This window comes from Pseudophryne corroboree, chromosome 11 (genome assembly GCF_028390025.1).
Source record: "Pseudophryne corroboree isolate aPseCor3 chromosome 11, aPseCor3.hap2, whole genome shotgun sequence".
NCBI classification, from domain to species: Eukaryota; Metazoa; Chordata; class Amphibia; order Anura; family Myobatrachidae; genus Pseudophryne; species Pseudophryne corroboree.
In genome coordinates this window covers 219,833,635-219,854,976 of record NC_086454.1, presented here as the reverse complement: position 1 = coordinate 219,854,976, position 21,342 = coordinate 219,833,635, and the positions used below count along the sequence as shown (strand labels likewise).

Below are 21,342 nucleotides of genomic sequence, written 5' to 3'. Positions count from 1 at the left end.
TTTTTTCCCCATTTTTTAAACTTTTTCATATTTTACAATCCACGTGGACTACAATTGGGAACGGTAACCTGTGCCGAGCGCAGTGGTAGTGGAGAGAGGCACCTTGCCCGAAGCATGGCGAGCGAACCGAGCCATGCCAGGGAACACGGTGCACTAATTGGGGTACCCAGTCACTGTACGAAGAAAATGACACCAGCAAAACATAAAAAACTCATGTCAACCTTTTTCCATGTTGACCTTGTTCATATCGGCCTTTTGCCCATGTCGACCTATTTCAGGTGTCGACCTAAGGTGTGTCGACCAATTGGTATCGACCTAAAGTGTGTTGACCTTTTTGGTGTCGATCTGGAGTCCCAGACCCACTGCCACCATACTCAATGTTCTCAAAGTGCCTTAACAATTTTCATCTTCCATCGATTGGTGACTATTCTTTGTAAATGCAGAACATATGGTCTCATTATTAACTATCAAGTAAAGACCCTGAGATTTTCCAAATGTTTTTATATTTTAGGAAGTGGTGAAGGAAATGAACAGGATAGGAATGATCGTTGATCTCTCTCACACATCCTTCAGAACGTCTCGAGAAGCCTTAACAGTATCTAAAGCACCAGTTATATTTAGTCACTCAGCTGCCTTTGCTCTGTGTCCAATAAATCGTAATGTTCCGGATGATATTCTGAGAAGTATTGTAAGTATTGTGGATAATTTTCTTTTAACAAAGGGGCTTGTTCTAATCCTGGTACATGGGGAGTAATTCTGAGTTGATCGCAGCTTCAAGTTTGTTAGCAATTGGGCAAAACCATGGCCCTCATTCCGAGTTGTTTGCTCGCAAGGCGAATGTAGCAGAGTTACACACGCTAAGCCGCCGCCTACTGGGAGTGAATCTTAGCTTCTTAAAATTGCGACCGACGTACGCGCAATATTGCGATTACAAACGAGTTAGCAGTTTCAGAGTAGCTCCAGACTTACTCTGCCTGTGCGATCATTTCAGTGCTTGTCGTTCCTGGTTGACGTCACAAACACACCCAGCGTTCGCCCAGGCACTCCCACCGTTTCCCCGGCCACTCCTGCGTTTTTTCCGGAAACGGTAGCGTTTTCAGCCACACGCCCCTGAAACGCCGTGTATCCGCCCAGTAACACCCATTTCCTGTCAATCACATTACGATCGCCGGAGCGAAGAAAAAGCCGTGAGTAAAAATACTTTCTTCATAGTAAAGTTACTTGGCGCAGTCGCAGTGCGAACATTGCGCATGCGTACTAAGCGGATTTTCACTGCGATGCGATGAAAAATACCGAGCGAACAACTCGGAATGAGGGCCCATGTGCACTGCAGGGGAGGCAGATATAACATGTGCAGAGAGAGATAGATTTGGGTGTGGTGTGTTCAATCTGCAATCTAAATTGCAGTGTAAAAATAAAGCAGCCAGTATTTACCCTGCATAGAAACAAAATAACCCACCCAAATCTAACTCTCTCTGCAAATGTTATATCTGGTCCCCCTGCAGTGCACATGGTTTTGCCCAACTGCTAAAAAATTTCCTGCTGCGATCAACTTGGAATTACCCCCATGATCCGTTTCTGATTTGGCCACTTCTACCAGGAGAATGGTTAGACTGAGAGAGACTGTATGACGCAGCAGCCTTATACTGTTGGGGACAGGTGATTACATACAGTATGCAGTTGATTGGCTTTATGGTTATGTGTACAGCATTGGCAGCCATTGCAACATGTGATACGTAGACAACATAAACTCAAACAACTTGTGGACCTCAATTTGCTGAAATACAAATCCCAGAATGCCTCAATGTTCAACAACATCTAGAAAGCCATCCGCTGAATACTGCTGATTTATATAACGTAACATCAAGTTCAACACTGATAATTATATATATATATATATATATATATATATATCATTTAAAGTGAGTTTAATGCTATTTATTAAATAAAAATGTGGAGTGCTGTATGAATCCAGGGAAAATGCAGGCAGTCACCTCACAGCATGCAGTATAAGGGACGGAATGGACCGGCTGCACATGCCCCATGACAGCAGATATTCCTGACTGGTCTGCTATGTTTGTTGAATCTTAGCACTGAATTAGCACACTAAACCAGAGAACAGCAACAAGGCAACAAGACAGGACAGTCATTTTAATGGTGCGGTGTGTGTACTCAGAAAACTCAGTTCTGTCTCCCTTTCCTGACTACTTATGCCATTCATATGAGATAAATATGTTTCATACAGAAACTTTTTTTTTAGACTCTTTCCCTTATTCTAGACACTATCTGTAGTGTTACTTATTAATACTATATTACATACACTATCCAAGGTACATGGAGGCCAATGTGTACATACAGTACATACTGTATATGTCCTGGGCTGGTGCTAGGTTCTTGTGCCACTCCATAAAGACTCTTGGACATGCTCCAATGTTTTGCACATCAGGAGACTTTGATTGTGGAATTGTACCTACATCGTGAAAAATACACCTATCAGCTCTGGCGGGCTGACCCTACTGCCGCATCTCATGACTTACTGTGTTTGCAGGCCCTATGTTTGTCTGAAAAGTATGCAATCAGGCTGTCGACATCAAAATGTTGAATGTTATGATGTCCACATGGTTGAAATGTCAACATTGGCAAAATGTCATTATAGTAAAAATGTCGACATTAGCGTATTGTTTAGGGTTAGGGGTACCTTAAAATGACTTGTCGACATTGTCAACATTTCATCAGTGTCGATAATCTCATGTCAACATTATGAATATTGATATGGTGACTGATGAGTTAATATACCGAACCCCAGGCATGCAAAGTGCAGTGTATGTAATACTTCAGACTGGGTCTGTATTAACTTCATCGGCATGATGTAAAGGAGTCCGAGAACGCTGGAGGTGTCGGCAATCTCGGACGTAATTTTAAATGGGCCAACATTTACAAGGCAAAACCATACCGTGTCAGTGATTGACCTTTTAAAAAAATGTCCGAGATCTGCCAGTATCCTGCACCTCTGATGATTTTGGGCTCCTGTACATCATGCCGCATGTCTTGGTTTTGCCAAAATTGCCCTCACGTTTTGGTTTTGGATCTGTATTTTTTTTTCTTTAAAAAAATAATAAACACAGCTAAAATCACATAATCTGGGCCTTTTTTGTTTCAATAGTATTATTAATCTCAATAACATTAATTTCCACTTATTTCCATTCAATTTTGACCACTTCACAACTCACAATATTGTTTTCATCCAGTTTAGGCCAATGACTGCAGTGAGCTGGCTGGTTACTAATAGAGATGAGTGGGCTCAGTTCTCTGGGAATCTAGCCCACCTGAACTTCCGTGATCTGGAGAGATCCAAGACACAGCTTAGATCTCTCTGCCTGCCTCGGATCCCTACCCAAGGCAAAACCATGAGATCCTGCTTTCGGATCTCGCAGTTTTGTCTCAGGCGCCAGTTTGCAAAGTCCCTTTGAATACAACAGTCTTACCACTGTTAGGCTGAGAGAGCTGTCTGTTGCAGCACTCAGCGAATCAGCGGTAACCCATTAAATTCAATGGGATTTTGAAAAAGGGAAGAGTGCAGTGTCTGCCGCCCGACCTCCCGCAGAGACACCGCCACCACCCCTGCTGAAGTTGCTGCTGCGCCTCCCCTCATGCATGCGGCACCCCCACCCAGAGGACACCGCCACACCCTCATACTGAGGACACTGGCAGCACCCTGTTCTGTCAACACTGCTGGCAGCCCACACTGCCGACACCCCCAAACTGTGGACAATGCTGGCAACCCCACATGGCTGACAGCACTGGCAATCCTGCATGAAGGACACTGATGGCACCCCCACACTTCTGACCCCCTGCAGTGAGGGCACCGTCAGCAACCCCACACTGCCAACACTGATGTCAACTCTGCAATGCCAACACTAATCGCATCTCCGATCTTCTGACACCACTAGCACCCCCACTATGTCAACACCGCCGACACCCCTGCACTAAGGATACCAATGGCACGTTGACACTGCCGGCACCCCTGCACTGCCGACATCACTAGCAACCCTGAACGAAGGACACTAAAGGCACCCCTGCACTACTGCCCCCCTGTAAGCACACCGTCAGCAACCCCGCACTGTCGACACAAATGGCAACCCTGCACTGAGGACACCAACAGCACCCCCAGAGGACACCACCAGCACCCACACACCAACACCTCCGGCACTGCCGGCACCACCGCTATGCTGACACAGATGGCACTCCTGCACTGAGGACACTGCTATCACCCTCCGCACTGAGGACACCACTATCACTCTCCGCACTGAGGACACCGCTGGCATTGCCGATACCACCATCACAGTAAGTGCACTATTGGTGTATCCAAACCACACTGTTTCCAACCTGCACTTTATCCAACTTACACTGTATCTGACCCGGATTGTATCGAACCCGCACTGTATTCATCCTACACTTTATTCCGCACTGTATCTGAACAACTCTATATCCAACCTGCACTGTATTCATCCCACACTATGGGGGTCATTCCGGGTTGATCTTTCGCTGACAGTTTTTAGCAGCCGTGCAAACGCTAAGTAGTTCGATTGGTTATTGCTAATACATTACTAATTTTCCAAACATTTTTAAACAGAAATAACTGCTTTGTGTTTGTGCCACTGCTCCGTTGCTTTGTTTACCCAGCCAGCCTTTGGCCTATGGTGGTGAACAAAATCGTCAGCTGTGAGGTGTTCAAAATTGAATGGAAATGACTGAAAATGAATGTTAATGAGATTTATAATACTGATGATACTGTAGGAACAAAAAAGGCCCAGATTATGTGATTTAGCAGTTTTAATACATTAATAAAAATCACAGATCCAAAACCAAAACACGTAAGGGTGGTTTTAGCAGAATCAAATACAGATCTAATACACAAAGTTGATATAGAGCCAATCACAAAAACAATACACGGGGGTCAGTGCACATCTCTAGTTACTAACACATGGCAGTTTATAGCATATCTATGAAACGGGTGTACTATGGTATGTCGGCGGCCGGGCTCCCGGCGGCCAGCATACCGGCGCCGGAATCCCGACTGCCGGCATACCGACAGCAGGGTGAGCGCAAATGAGCCCCTTGTGGGTTCTCTGCGCTCGTCATGCTGTGGGCACGGTGGAGCGCCACTATATCTATTCTCCCTCCAGGTGGTTCATGGACTCCCAAGAGGGAGAAAAGGTGTCGGTATGCCGGCAGTCGGGGTTCCGGCGACGGTATGCTGGCCGTCGGGAGCTCGGCCTCCAGCAAACTGAAGACCACCCCTATGAAACTTTGCCACACAGCAGTGGCAGAAAAGTGGTGCAAAATGGAATTGTCCTTAGGGCTTCCCACCCACCCTTATGTTGGATGTTAAAAATGAATTGCACAGATTAACAGTTCAACCACTTCAGTGACATAGACTGACACTTTTGTAGCTTTAGTGCTTGTTTGTTTGGGTCCCCACAAAACAATTTTTTGGTACTACTACTGATCACTAAAGAGGAGGTTGATGATGAAAGTGTTAATTACAACAAATTGTTCTAATTTTGTAAAATAAATTTCATGAACTTGCTGCAAATAACAACATGGAGGAAGTGCCTAGATGTTTAACGTCTCTACCTCCACTAAATTTGGCATCACAAATAAAGCAGTTGCATTCACAAACATTGACAGGATTTGGGTAAAAATAATCCCACACCCAAGAGGTTGCTTTTTTGGCCCAGGAATCACAATGGCATTATTTTTTATCATGGAAAGAACTGCTGCCACGAGTGGCTGACTTATATAAACAACATCATCAATATCATCATACAGTACACCCATATACACATAGCTAACATGGACAGCCCTAGACTCTTCTGTTAGAGGCGTTGGGATGCGCCGGCTCCCGGCCGTTGCTAGACAGCGAGGCCGGCGCGACACTTCCGCCCCAGGCTCTCCATCCCCATTTTCTTCCTGTTCACGATAACCAGTCTCCCGCTACTCCCATTATCCCAGCATCGTCTATCCAGACCGGCCTCACACAGGATACACACACACAGTTGGTTCTGCTTCAGAAGCAGGCTCCCAGTAACACTCCTCTTGGTCGTCTCTTTGTCCCAGAGTTCTTGAGAGGCAGTGTCCTTGCCAAGTTTCACGATAGCAAGGTTGCTGGCCATCCTGGTGTTGCTAAAATGTTGGAGTTATTCTCTCGCTCGGTGTGGTGACCTAATCTTTCCAAGGATGTTAGGGAGTTTGTTCTCTCTTGTCAATATTGTGCTGGGCACAAGGTGTCCCGGTCTCAGCCCATTGGGCAGCTCATGCTTAGTGGTGGATCTTCCACTCTCTTCAGGTTTTCAGGTGATCTGGGTGGTCGTAGATCATTTTAGCAAGATGACCCATTTCATTGCTTTACCCCAATTGCCGTCCGCTCAGGTTTTGGCTGTCTTATTACTCCGCCATGTTTTCAGGCTCCATGGATTACCTGTGGATATTGTCTCGGACCGGGGACCGCAGTTTGTGGCTCGTTTCTGGAAGCTCTTTTGTGCCTCGTTAAACATGAGACTCACTTTAACCTCAGGATACCATCCACAGTCCAATGGGCAGACTTAGCCTGTGAACTAATCACTAAAACAGTATTTGCGTCTTTATACGGGCAAGCTTCAGAACGATTGGTTGGATTATCTTCCCCTGGCCGAGTTTGCTTACAATAACAGCTGTAATTCATCCACCAAGGTGTCTCCATTCTTTTCGGTCCTTGGCTTTCATCCTAGAGCCACTTCCTTTACTCCCAACTGGCCATCTTCTTCCTTGGCCTTAACTTCCTGCCTCAGACCTATTTGGAAGAAGGTACACCTTGCTTTGAAGAAAGCTACCTTCTGGGAGAATTTTTTTTCGGATAGGTTCCGACGTCGATGTAACATCAAACTCAGACAACCTTCGGCTAAATCGGGACCCGGGTTCATCGGGCCATTTCTTATTATCAAAAATAATCAATCCAGTTTCTTTTCGGCTGCAATTGCCAAGATCACTTAGAATTTCAAAGACCTTTCATTGTTCTCTACTCAAGCCATGTGTCAGTTCCAGAAAATTTTCTCTGAGAATTATCCAGGGTAGATGTCCTGTGGATGTTCAGGACCGACAGGAATTCCTGGTAGAAAAGGTTCTGGATTCAGAATTTTCCCATGGTCTGCGGTACTTTCTGGTCCATTGGAAGGGGTACGGCCCAGAGGAGAGATCTTGGGTTCGGGACACAGATTTGCATGCCCCTACACTAAAGAAGATGTTCTTTCAGGAATTTCCTCATAAACCAGGGTTTAGGGGTTCCTTAACCCCTCCTCAAGGGGGGGTACTGTTAGAGGCACCGGGACGCGCCGGGTCATGGCCGTTGCTAGGCAGTGGGGCCGGTGCATCACTTCCGCCCCAGGCTCTCCATCCACGGCTGGTTGCTTGGCAAGCGGGGATGACAGGGGGCTGTCCTGCACTGCGATCCCGGCTGTTGCTAGGCGGCCGGGATGCGGTGCGCCACGCGCTAGGGACAGTTTGAATAATTAGGATCCAGGGTGCTGGGCTGCCAAGTCTCTTATCATTGGCCCACAGGGCCTTTTTATGAGAGTCAGGACAGGCCATCCCTGCCGGTGATAGCTTCCTGCTAGCTTGTTCCTAGTCTCTGTCAGCAGTTTCCTGTGGAGCTGAGTCTTGGCTATGGAGTGTTCCTATGCAGCCAGTTCATTCCTGTATCCTGTGTCCTGTGTCGTGGTGTCCAGAGCCTGATGCTTGGAATCTTATCCAGCCTTCAGTCTAGTGACCCTTTATCTACAGCCTTTGGGTCCAGTACCTTCTGCATACACCCTTACCGGTGTCATGAGTAGCGGCTCTGCCGCATCATACGGCTTTCGGCTGTATTATTCTTTCATTCTTGCCTTTGTGTTTTCTGCAGAGGTTTCCACCACTGTTGTCCTCGCCAAGCTGCGACGAAGTCGGGTTCAGCGTTTGGCCAACGTTACTTTTGATAAGGTTTTTCTTGGCGGCTGCGCTGCACATAAATTAGGTTATTTGTTTTCAGTAGTTTCCCCTTTCTTGTTTTCCTGTCTTAGTTAGTTTTCCCCTTGTTCTCTCTCGGCCTCGGTTAACGTCTTGTCACTCACTAAGCCTGGGGAAATCGGAGTCGGGCAGACCTAATCCGACCGTCAAACATGGCTGCCGTGGGCCCAAGAAACCATGGTCTCGCAGGTGTTGACCGACCACTTGGGAGAGACAACGGAGTCAGGGTTTCCTATAGGGATTGCTGCTAATCTCTACTCGAACTGCAGCACCACGCTTCTGTACTGGGAACTCCTCTGCTGCCACCCTGTCTTCTCAGTTCCAGGTACAGAGAACATAACATCTACTCAGGGATTTCTGAACACAGTTTGAGCCTTAGTGTTCTTTTTTTAGCACTAATTTGTTGCTTTTAAAAGTGACACCTCTACATCTTTTTAAAAATTTTGTTTTCAAGTGCCCTTTCCTAAACTTTATGCCCCCTGGGCCACCATAAATAGATGTTGTACTATTATGACTGACAGTAGCTGCAGTGCTAGTAGTTGGTTGCTGCTGCTGCTCTTCTCTTGACTGATTGTTATCTATATCGATAAACTCAACACACACAAGTTGTGCAAACAAAAGAGCAATTATTTTTAACCTTTTTAGAAATGTCAACTCAAAGAGGTGAGTCACACTGCTTATATTTATTATGTCAACAAAGGCGCCTTGTGGTACAGCACACACAGCTTGTATAAAAAAGAGAAAGTATTTTTTACTTTCTTTTTGAAAATTACAGTTCACAGCTGCAAGATACACCACTTACATTTATTATGTCAACAAAGGTGCAGTGGGGTACAGTGCACACAGCTTGTATAAAAAAATACATTTTTTTTTACTTTTCTTGACAACTCACAACGCAGAATCACAGTGCTCATATTTATTATGTCAGTAAAATGTACAGTGCACACAGCTTGTATAAAAAGAGATTTTTTTTTAAATGACAACACTAAGTGGTGAGTCAAAATTCTTATATTTATTATTATGTCAACAAAGGTGCAGTGGGGTACAGCACACACAGCTTATATAAAAAAGCAATTATTTCTTTTTTTAAATGACAACTCAAAGCTGGGTGTCAAACTGATAATATCGATTATGTCAGTAAAGGTGCAGAGGTGTACAGCGCACACAGCTTGTAAAAAAAAATATATTTTTTCTTTTTGTGTAAATGACAACTCACAGTGGTGAAAAACAGCACTTATATTTATTATGTCATGGTACAGTGGCATACAGCACACATAGCTTATATAAAAACAATATTTTTTTTAAATGACAGCACAAAGTGGAAAGTCAAAATGCTCATATTTATTATGTCAACAAAGGCGCTGGGGAGTACAGCACACATAGTTTGTATAAAAAATAGCAATTATTTTATTTTTTTGAACATGGTAACACAAATTGGCAGGTCAAACCGCTTATATATAGGCACTGAGTTAAGATGGTGGCCCATGTGGGGCACAGGGGTCCTGGCACAGAACTTTGTCACTCTAGTCTTTTAAACTGCCATGTGTTTGTGCCACTGCTCTGTTTCTTCATGTAGCCAACCAGCCTTTGACCATTATAGGTTAACAATATTGTGAGCTGTGAGGTGGTCGAAATTGACTGGAATTGACTGACAATTAATGGTAAGACAAAGATGGTGCAACACTGCCTGTACACCACATGTATCAAAAAATAAATGTCACTACATTTACACAAATTACAAAAATACAGGTATGACACCTAGATATGTCCAAGGGTGCTGCACATATACAGAAAATATTTGGAAATTAATTATTCTCAATATAATACGTTCCTTTGTATAGAGTAAGAGGTGCTCCACTTGTTACTTGATATGATGGAAGGGTCTGTTTTCTCGAGGTGTTTAGTGAGACTACATAGGCTTATGTGATACATAGAAAAATAGAAGTGTGTTGACACCTGGACTGTGAGTAACCTTATGGAAACTGTATCTGTTGCAAGAGATATGTTTTTACAAAAGACTTTCTTTTTTTTCTTTTTTGTTAGCTCTCTTATCATCTTGTGTTTTTCATTTTTAATGGAAAAAAAGAACCTTGCCATTGGGGTAATAATCTGATGTGTTTTAACATCCATTTGGATCTATGGAATACATTTTTTTAAACTCGATTGGATTCCAAGTTTGTATACCACATTTAAAGATATTGGTGGTCATTCCGAGTTGTTCGCTCATTGCCGCTTTTCGCAACGAAGCGATTAGGTAGAAAATGCGCATGCGCATGGTACGCAGCGCGCATGCGCTTAGTAATTTAACACAAAACTTAGTAGATTTACACAAGCTCGAGTGATCGTAGTGTGATCGACAGGAAGTGGGTGTTTCTGGGCGGAAACTGGCCGTTTTCAGGGAGTGTGCTAAAAAACACAGGCGTGCCAGGTAAAAACGCAGGAGTGGCAGAAGAAACGGGGGAGTGGCTGGCCGAATGCAGGTCGTGTTTGTGACGTCAAACCAGGAACTAAACGGACTGAGGTGATCGCAATCTAGGAGTAGGTCTGGAGCTACTCAGAAACTGCTGAAAATTATTTAGTAGCAGTTCTGCTAATCTTTCGTTCGCTATTCTGCTAAACTAAGATACACCCCAGAGGGCTGCGGCCTAGCGTTTGCAATGCTGCTAAAAGCAGCTAGCGAGCGAACAACTCGGAATGACCACCATTAAGTGAAATCACAAGACTTCCAGGAGCCGTCTAAACAAATACCTTTATAGGAGTCACAGTAAAACATCACGTGTGAGTTTGAATATGCCATTATGTGCTAGGTTTTCGTATAAAGATTAAATGGCAAGCAGAAAGAACTATGCTAGTCCTGTGTAGAGCTGTATAGGCCAGCTGCCGCTGAAAAACATGTGGATGCACTATAGGGCCCCACTAAGGTGAATATATATATGAAAAATAAAAAAATCAGCGCATTCCAGGCTTATGTGGTGTGACTCAGGTATGGTACTGAGATTACAGTATATAATAATTAGTGATGAGCGGGTTCGGTTCCTCGGAATCCGACCCGCCCGAACTTCACCTTTTTTTTACACGGGTCCGAGCGACTCGGATCCTCCCGCCTTGCTCGGTTAACCCGAGCGCGCCCGAACGTCATCATCCCTCTGTCGGATTCTCGCGAGACTCGGATTCTATATAAGGAGCCGCGCGTCGCCGCCATTTTCACACGTGCATTGAGATTGATAGGGAGAGGACGTGGCTGGCGTCCTCTCCGTAATAGAAAAGACTAAGAGTGACATTGTTATAATTGTGGGGAGGATTGGGGACGGGGAGCAGCTGTTAGGGAGTACAGTGCAGGGTTTTGATTATACCACCAGTGATTTTAATGCTTTGTTTCTCTGCCTGAAAAAAAACGCTCCACCATATCTGTGGCTGTGCTCACTCAGTGTGCTGCACTGCTGCATGATATATCTGTGCTGAGTGCACTGCTCTGCTCACACTGCCTAATTGTGGGGACTGGGGAGCAGTTATAGCAGGAGTACAGTGCACAGTTTTGCTGACAGTGACCACCAGTCCAGTATATGTTTGTCTGCCTGAAAAACACTGTGGTGTTTTTTTTCTCTTTCTTCATGCTAGTTTGTTTAGCAGTCTGCTGACAGTGTCCACCAGGTCCGTTATACAGTATATTATATATATAAGCACTAAGCAGCAGTATGGTAGGCCACGGCTGTACCTACCTCTGTGTCGTCAGTGCACTCGTCGTCCATAAGTATAAGTAATACTATACTATCCATCCATCTACATTGTATACCTGTGGTGTTTTTTTTTTCTTTCTTCATACTAGTTTAGCAGTCTGCTGACAGTGTCCACCAGGTCCGTTATACAGTATATTATATATATAAGCACTAAGCAGCAGTACGGTAGGCCACGGCTGTACCTACCTCTGTGTCGTCAGTGCACTCGTCGTCCATAAGTATAAGTAATACTATACTATCCATCCATCTACATTGTATACCTGTGGTGGCTTTTAGTTGTGCGCAAAATATGGAGAACAAAAATGTGGAGGTTAAAAAAATAGGGAAAGATCAAGATCCACTTCCACCTCGTGCTGAAGCTGCTGCCACTAGTCATGGCCGAGACGATGAAATGCCATCAACGTCGTCTGCCAAGGCCGATGCCCAATGTCATAGTACAGAGCATGTAAAATCCAAAACACAAAAGATCAGTAAAAAAATGACCCAAAATCAAAAGCGTCTGAGGAGAAGCGTAAACTTGCCAATATGCCATTTACGACACGGAGTGGCAAGGAACGGCTGAGGCCCTGGCCTATGTTCATGGCTAGTGGTTCAGCTTCACATGAGGATGGAAGCACTCATCCTCTCGCTAGAAAAAAGAAAAGACTTGCGGCAAAAGCACAGCAAAGAACTGTGCGTTCTTCGAAATCACAAATCCCAAAGGAGAGTCCAATTGTGTCGGTAGCGATGCCTGACCTTCCCAACACTGGACGGGAAGAGCTTGCGCCTTCCACCATTTGCACGCCCCCTGCAAGTGTTGAAAGGAGCACCCGCAGTCCAGTTCCTGATAGTGAAATTGAAGATGTCAATGTTGAAGTACACCAGGATGAGGATATGGGTGTTGCTGGCGCTGGGGAGGAAATTGACAAGGAGGATTCTGATGGTGAGGTGGTTTGTTTAAGTCAGGCACCCGGGGAGACACCTGTTGTCCGTGGGAGGAATATGGCTATTGACATGCCTGGTGAAAATACCAAAAAAATCAGCTCTTCAGTGTGGAAGTATTTCAACAGAAATGCGGACAACAGGTGTCAAGCCGTGTGTTGCCTTTGTCAAGCTGTAATAAGTAGGGGTAAGGACGTTAACCACATCGGAACATCCTCCCTTATACGTCACCTGCAGCGCATTCATAATAAGTCAGTGACAAGTTCAAAAACTTTGGGCGACAGCGGAAGCAGTCCAATGACCAGTAAATCCCTTCCTCTTGTAACCAAGCTCGCGCAAACCACACCACCAACTCCCTCAGTGTCAATTTCCTCCTTACCCAGGAAAGCCAATAGTCCTGCAGGCCATGTCACTGGCAAGTCTGACGAGTCCTCTCCTGCCTGGGATTCCTCCGATGCATCCTTGAGTGTAACGCCTACTGCTGCTGGCGCTGCTGTTGTTGCTGCTGGGAGTCGATCGTCATCCCAGAGGGGAAGTCGGAAGACCACTTGTACTACTTCCAGTAAGCAATTGACTGTCCAACAGTCCTTTGCGAGGAAGATGAAATATCACAGCAGTCAACCTGTTGCAAAGCGGATAACTGAGGCCTTGACAACTATGTTGGTGTTAGACGTGCGTCCGGTATCCGCCGTTAGTTCACAGGGAACTAGACAATTTCTTGAGGTAGTGTGCCCCCGTTACCAAATACCATCTAGGTTCCACTTCTCTAGGCAGGCGATACCGAGAATGTACACGGACGTCAGAAAAAGACTCACCAGTGTCCTAAAAAATGCAGTTGTACCCAATGTCCACTTAACCACGGACATGTGGACAAGTGGAGCAGGGCAGACTCAGGACTACATGACTGTGACAGCCCACTGGGTAGATGTATTGCCTCCCGCTGCAAGAACAGCAGCGGCTGCACCAGTAGCAGCATCTCGCAAACGCCAACTCGTTCCTAGGCAGGCTACGCTTTGTATCACCGCTTTCCAGAATACGCACACAGCTGAAAACCTCTTACGGCAACTGAGGAAGATCATCGCAGAATGGCTTACCCCAATTGGACTCTCCTGGGGATTTGTGGCATCGGACAACGCCAGCAATATTGTGCGTGCATTACATCTGGGCAAATTCCAGCACGTCCCATGTTTTGCACATACCTTGAATTTGGTGGTGCAGAATTATTTAAAAAAACGACAGGGGCGTGCAAGAGATGCTGTCGGTGGCCAGAAGAATTGCGGGCCACTTTCGGCGTGCAGGCACCGCGTACAGAAGACTGGAGCACCACCAAAAAAACCTGAACCTGCCCTGCCATCATCTGAAGCAAGAGGTGGTAACTATATGCTTCAGAGGATGGAGGAGCAGCAAAAGGCCATTCAAGCCTATACATCTGCCCACGATATAGGCAAAGGAGGTGGAATGCACCTGTCTCAAGCGCAGTGGAGAATGATTTCAACGTTGTGCAAGGTTCTGCTGCCCTTTGAACTTGCCACACGTGAAGTCAGTTCAGACACTGCCAGCCTGAGTCAGGTCATTCCCCTCAGCAGGCTTTTGCAGAAGAAGCTGGAGGCATTGAAGGAGGAGCTAAAACAGAGCGATTCCGCTAGGCATGTGGGACTTGTGGATGGAGCCCTTCATTCGCTTAACCAGGATTCACGTGTGGTCAATCTGTTGAAATCAGAGCACTACATTTTGGCCACCGTGCTCGATCCTAGATTTAAAACCTACGTTGGATCTCTCTTTCCGGCAGACACAAGTCTGCAGGGGTTCAAAGAACTGCTGGTGAGAAAATTGTCAAGTCAAGCGGAACGCGACCTGTCAACATCTCCTCCTTCACATTCTCCCGCAACTGGGGGTGCGAGGAAAAGGCTACGAATTCCGAGCCCACCCGCTGGCGGTGATGCAGGGCAGTCTGGAGCGACTGCTGATGCTGACATCTGGTCCGGACTGAAGGACCTGCCAACGATTACTGACATGTCGTCTACTGTCACTGCATATGATTCTCTCACCATTGAAAGAATGGTGGAGGATTATATGAGTGACCGCATCCAAGTAGGCACGTCAGACAGTCCGTACATATACTGGCAGGAAAAAGAGGCAATTTTGAGGCCCTTGCACAAACTGGCTTTATTCTACCTAAGTTGCCCTCCCTCCAGTGTGTACTCCGAAAGAGTGTTTAGTGCCGCCGCTCACCTTGTCAGCAATCGGCGTACGAGGTTACTTCCAGAAAATGTGGAGAAGATGATGTTCATTAAAATGAATTATAATCAATTCCTCCATGGAGACATTCACCAGCAGCAATTGCCTCCAGAAAGTACACGGGGATCTGAGATGGTGGATTCCAGTGGGGATGAATTAATAATCTGTGAGGAGGGGGATGTACACAGTGAAAGGGGTGATGAATCGGACGATGATGATGAGGTGGACATCTTGCCTCTGTAGAGCCAGTTTGTGCAAGGAGAGATTGCTTCTTTTTTGATAGGGGCCCAAACCAACCAGTCATTTCAGTCACAGTCGTGTGGCAGACCCTGTCGCTGAAATGATGGGTTGGTTAAAGTGTGCATGTCCTGTTTATACAACATAAGGGTGGGTGGGAGGGCCCAAGGACAATTCCATCTTGCACATCTTTTTTCTTTCATTTTTCTTTCATGTGCTGTTTGGGGAGTATTTTTTGGAAGGGCCATCCTGCGTGACACTGCAGTGACACTCCTAGATGGGCCAGGTGTTTGTGTCGGCCACAAGGGTCGCTTAGCTTACTCACACAGCTACCTCATTGCGCCTCTTTTTTTTCTTCTTTGCGTCATGTGCTGTTTGGGGAGTATTTTTTGGAAGGGCCATCCTGCCTGACACTGCAGTGCCACTCCTAGATGGGCCAGGTGTTTGTGTCGGCCACTAGGGTCGCTTAGCTTACTCACACAGCTACCTCATTGCGCCTCTTTTTTTTCTTCTTTGCGTCATGTGCTGTTTGGGGAGTATTTTTTGGAAGGGCCATCCTGCCTGACACTGCAGTGCCACTCCTAGATGGGCCAGGTGTTTGTGTCGGCCACTTGGGTCGCTTAGCTTACTCACAGAGCTACCTCATTGCGCCTCTTTTTTTTCTTTGCGTCATGTGCTGTTTGGGGAGTATTTTTTGGAAGGGCCATCCTGCCTGACACTGCAGTGCCACTCCTAGATGGGCCAGGTGTTTGTGTCGGCCACTAGGGTCGCTTAGCTTACTCACACAGCTACCTCATTGCGCCTCTTTTTTTTCTTCTTTGCGTCATGTGCTGTTTGGGGAGTATTTTTTGGAAGGGCCATCCTGCGTGACACTGCAGTGCCACTCCTAGATGGGCCAGGTGTTTGTGTCGGCCACTTGGGTCGCTTAGCTTAGCCATCCAGCGACCTCGGTGCAAATTTTAGGACTAAAAATAATATTGTGAGGTGTGAGGTGTTCAGAATAGAATGAAAATGAGTGTAAATTATGGTTATTGAGGTTAATAATACTATGGGATCAAAATGACCCCCAAATTCAATGATTTAAGCTGTTTTTTAGGGTTTTTTGAAAAAAAACACCCGAATCCAAAACACACCCGAATCCGACAAAAAAAATTTGGTGAGGTTTTGCCAAAACGCATTCGAACCCAAAACACGGCCGCGGAACCGAACCCAAAACCAAAACACAAAACCCGAAAAATTTCCGGTGCACATCACTAATAATAATCAATACAAGTACCAATATAAATACCAATGATGACAATAAAAGTAATAATGCAACTGCACACCAAGTGTATTTTAAAATATACAAAGTTTCTTTTTGATAAAATATAATTCAAATATAATATATAAAGCTTGATATATTGTGTGCAGCTATGTGTGATGGGAGTATTGTAACCTAATACCGGTATACAGAAAGGACAGAAAACATATAACATAACATGCCTATATAGTAGCTTCAAAATTTTTTAGCAGTTGGTTCGCTTTCAGAGTTTTATCCCACTGGATGTTGTGCAGTATAATATAGACAGGTCTCTGTAGAGTGTGTGCTCCAGTCCCTCCAAGGGTTATAGTTTATCACCGCCCACTGGTGCAGTCCTATTTGAGTAGTAGGTAAATAACAAGCAGCTTACTTGTGTCCTGCTTCACGACTCCCGCGTCTGTGAGATGAGTGTGTTCTTCCTTTTCCTCTCCTTACCGGTATAGCGGGGATGACTGTAGTCTGCCGTCAGTGCAGTAGTAGTGCCTTCATGGACACTGAGCAGGACCGATATGTTCCGCAATTCGCGCATATTGCCTCAAAATGCGGCATATGTTAACATCCACTCTTTTCAAAGATAGGCCCTCATTCCGAGTTGTTCGCTCGGTAAAAATCTTCGCATCGCAGCGATTTTCCGCTTAATGCGCATGTGCAATGTCCGCACTGCGACTGCGCCAAGTAAATTTGCTATGCACATTGTAATTTTACTCACGGCTTTTTCATCGTTCTGGCGATCGTAATGTGATTGACAGGAAATGGGTGTTACTAGGCGGAAACAGGCCGTTTTATGGGCGTGTGGGAAAAAATGCTACCGTTTCCGGAAAAAACGCAGGAGTGGCCGGAGAAACGGAGGAGTGTCTGGGCGAACGCTGGGAGTGTTTGTGACGTCAAACCAGGAACGACAAGCACTGAACTGATCGCAGATGCCGAGTAAGTCTGAAGCTACTCAGAAACTGCTACGAGGTGTGTAATCGCAATATTGCGATTACTTCGTTCGCAATTTTAAGATGCTAAGATTCACTCCCAGTAGGCGGCGGCTTAGCGTGAGCAACTCTGCTAAAATCGCCTTGCGAGCGAACAACTCGGAATGACCTCCATAGTTCCTGCTGCATCCTAGCCCTTAGCAGTACTAGGGCACATTGTACAAACATATAAAGACATACATAAAATAAAATGTATTATTATCAGTTATTTATATAGCACACACATATTCCGCAGCGCTTTACAGAGAATACTTTGCCATTCACATCAGTCCCTGCCCCAGTGGAGCTTACAATCTATATTCTCTAACACATGTACACACACACACTAGGGTTAATTTTGTTGGGATCAAATTAACCTACCTGCATATATTTTTGGATTGTGGGAGGAAACCAGAGTACCCAGAGGAAACCCATGCAAGTACGGGAGAATATACAAACTCCACACAGTTAGAGCCATGGTGGGAATTGAACCCATGACCTCAGTGCTGTGAGGCAGTAATGCTAACCATTATACCATCGGTACACTTTGTTAGTAAACTAATGATTAGTGCAGTGGTTCCCAAACTTTGAGTCATGGTACCCTTAAATATCTGAATATTTTTATAGCACCCCTAGGCCAAAAGCATCTTATTGTGAAATTTAGAAAAAAATTTAAGTAAATTGTGTTTATAAGTCATCCGTATGTTTATCTGTGTGGTGAGGGACAGGACTCATTTCTGTTTGTCCATATATATTTAATGATTGGAAGCCACCAGCACTAGTTTTGCCTATTACATTGACCATAAATAATTTGAATTGGTCCTGGACCACCAACCCAGGACACCCCTGCAAGCAGGGCCGGTGCTAGGGTGTTCGGCGCCCCTTGCAAACTATAAATTTGCGCCCTCCCATATTCCTTTGGCGCGCGCCGGGAAAAGGGGTGTGGTCTCACAAGTAAGGGGCATGGCCACACAATAGTACCCCCATTTAAAATTACGCCACAATGTAGCACAATCTTATTAATCTTATACGTAATGCCCCACCCGTAGTAGTAGCGTCCTTATATGTAATGCACCCCAGTAATAGTAGCATCCTTATACATAATGCCCCCCAGTAGTAGTAGTGTCCTTATACATAATGCCCCCCCAGTAGTAGTAGCATCCTTATACATAATGCCCCCCAGTAGTAGTAGCATCCTTATACATAATGCCCCCCAGTAGTAGTAGTGTCCTTATACATAATGCCCCCCCAGTAGTAGTAGCATCCTTACACATAATCCCCCCCAGTATTAGTAGCATCCTTATACATAATGCCCCCCGCCCGTAGTAGTAGCGTCCTTATACATAATGCCCCCCCAGTAGTAGTAGCATCCTTATACATAATGCCCCCCAGTAGTAGTAGCGTCCTTATACGTAGTGCACCCCCAGTAGTAGACGCGTCCTTATACGTAATACCCCCCAGTAGTAGTAGCGTCCTTATACGTAGTGCACCCCCAGTAGTAGTAGCGTCCTTATACGTAATGCCCTCCCAGTAGTAGTAGCGTTCTTATACGTAATGCGCCCCCAGTAGTGGTACCGTCCTTATACATAATGCTCTGCGCACTAGTAGCATCCTTATACGTAATGCCCTCCCCCCAGTAGTAGCATTGTTATACGTAATGCCCTCCCAGTAATAGTAGCGTCCTTATACATAATGCCCCCAAGTAGTAGTATCGTCCTTATAGGTATTGCCCCCCCCAGTAGTAGTAGCGTCCTTATACGTAGTGCACCCCAGTAGTAGTATCGTCCTTATACGTAATGCCCCCAGCCCCAGTAGTAGTAGCGTCCTTACACGTAATGGCCCACCCAGTAGTAGCGTTGCTACACGTAATGCCCCCCCCTGTAGTAATAGCGTCCTTATACGTAATGCCCCCCCCCCGTAATAGTAGCGTCCTTATACGTAATGCCCCCCCAGTAGTAGTATCGTCCTTATACGTAACGCCCCCACCCCCAGTAGTAGTATCGTCCTTATACGTAATGCCCCCCAGTAGTAGTAGCGTCCTTATACGTAGTGCACCCCAGTAGTAGTATCGTCCTTATACGTAATGCCCCCCCCCAGTAGTAGTAGCGTCCTTATACGTAATGCCCTCCCCCCAGTAGTAGTAGCGTTCTTACATGTAATGCCCCCCCCCCAGTAGTAGTAGCGTCCTTATACGTAATGCCCCCCCAGTAGCAGTAGCGTCCTTATACATAATGACCCCCCCCAGTAGTAGTAGCGTTCTTACATGTAATGCCCCCTCCAGTAGTAGCGTCGTTATACGTAATGCCCCCCCAGTAGTAGCGTCCATAAAGCGCGTGCACAGACATACCTCACACACACACACTTCACACATATATACACACACATACACACCCACCATATACACACACACTTCTCTCTCACCCTCCACTTACCTAAGCCAGTCTCCCTCTGTACATGAGCAGCCTGGTCCGTTTAGCCCCGCCCCTTCTGAACCGTTTAGCCACGCCCCTTCCACCCCGTGTAGCTCCGCCCCCTTCTGTCCCGTACTCGGTGGTGTCACACCACAGGTGAGGGGAGGGAGGAGGCTTTTCATGCTGCAGGTGCCCGCTGCCAGTGCCTGTCATACAGTGACAGACACAGCACTGGCAGCTGCACCAGCAGCAGGGGGGACAGGACGGCGCAGCAGGGAAGGAATGCAGAGCAGGGGGAGCGCCTATCCGTCCCAGCGCCTCCCTGCACTGCATCCCTTCGCTGAGCGGGTAGCGCCGGGCCTGCCTGCAAGTACTCTGAGGCACCAGGGAGCCGCGGCACACAATTTAACAACCACTGGACTAGTGTATTGGATCAAAAGTGTAATGATAATTGCTTTCATACAAAAGGCTAATAAACCAGCAAAAAAAATGACTTAAAAATGTAGATATAATTAGATGAACCATAATGGATGAGGATAATGGACAACAGAAAGATAATAAATAAATATAGATGATGGTGTAGAAAATATATCAGTGCTTTAACTAAACATTTTAGCGCTGTGTGCAAGATAGGGCATCGGCGCCCGCCCTCCCCCTCTCCCCTCTATGTAAAACAGGGGCAGTGCGCACAAAAATTATAGGGGAAGGGGTGTGGACACAAAATAATACCAATTCATATTACATATTATAGTAGTCTCCATTATTCAAATTATGTCGCACAGTAGTGCCACTACACCAGGTAGAGACCCTTTTACACATTACAGCAGACAGCATCACCTTTTTACACATTACGGCAGACAGCGTCCCCTTTTTACACATTACGGTAGGTGGCGTCCCCTTTTTACACATTACGTCAGGCAGCGTCCCATTTTTACACATTACAGCAGACATTTCCCCTTTTTACACATTACGGCAGACTGTGTCCCCCTTTTTACACATTACGGCAGACAGCGTCCCCCTTTTTACACATTACGGCACACAGTGTCCCCTTTTTACACATTAGAGCAGGCAGCGTCCTCTTTTTACACATTACGGCACACAGCGTCCCCCTTTTTACACATTACGGCAGACAGCGCCCCCCTTTTTACACATTACAGCAGGGAGCGTCCCCTTTTTACACATTACGGCAGACAGCGTCCCCCTTTTTACACATTACGGCAGACAGCGTCCCCTTTTTACACATTATGGCAGACAGTGTCCCCCTTTTTACACATTACGGCAGACAGCGTCCCCTTTTTACACATTACGTCAGACAGTGTCCCCTTTTTATACATTACGGCAGGATGTGTCCCCTTTTTACACATTACGGCAGACAGCGTCCTCTTTTTACACATTACGGCAAGTAGCGTCCCCTTTTTACACATTACGGCAGACAGCATCCCCCTTTTACACATTAGGTAGATAGACCGATAAATAGATAGATAGATAGATAGATAGAT

The 21,342-nt window shown here is 45.9% G+C and overlaps 1 protein-coding gene across 5 annotated transcripts in view; it reads left to right on the top strand.

Moving 5' to 3' along the window:
* Positions 1 to 21,342, top strand: part of LOC134969348 (dipeptidase 2-like) — a 649,658-nt gene that overhangs the window by 497,727 nt on the left and 130,589 nt on the right. For all 5 annotated transcript variants that reach the window (XM_063945260.1, XM_063945264.1, XM_063945263.1 and 2 more), the window contains one exon: positions 512 to 688. In XM_063945260.1, coding sequence (XP_063801330.1) covers positions 512 to 688 — 177 coding nt within the window. The remainder of the gene's footprint in view (positions 1 to 511; positions 689 to 21,342) is intronic.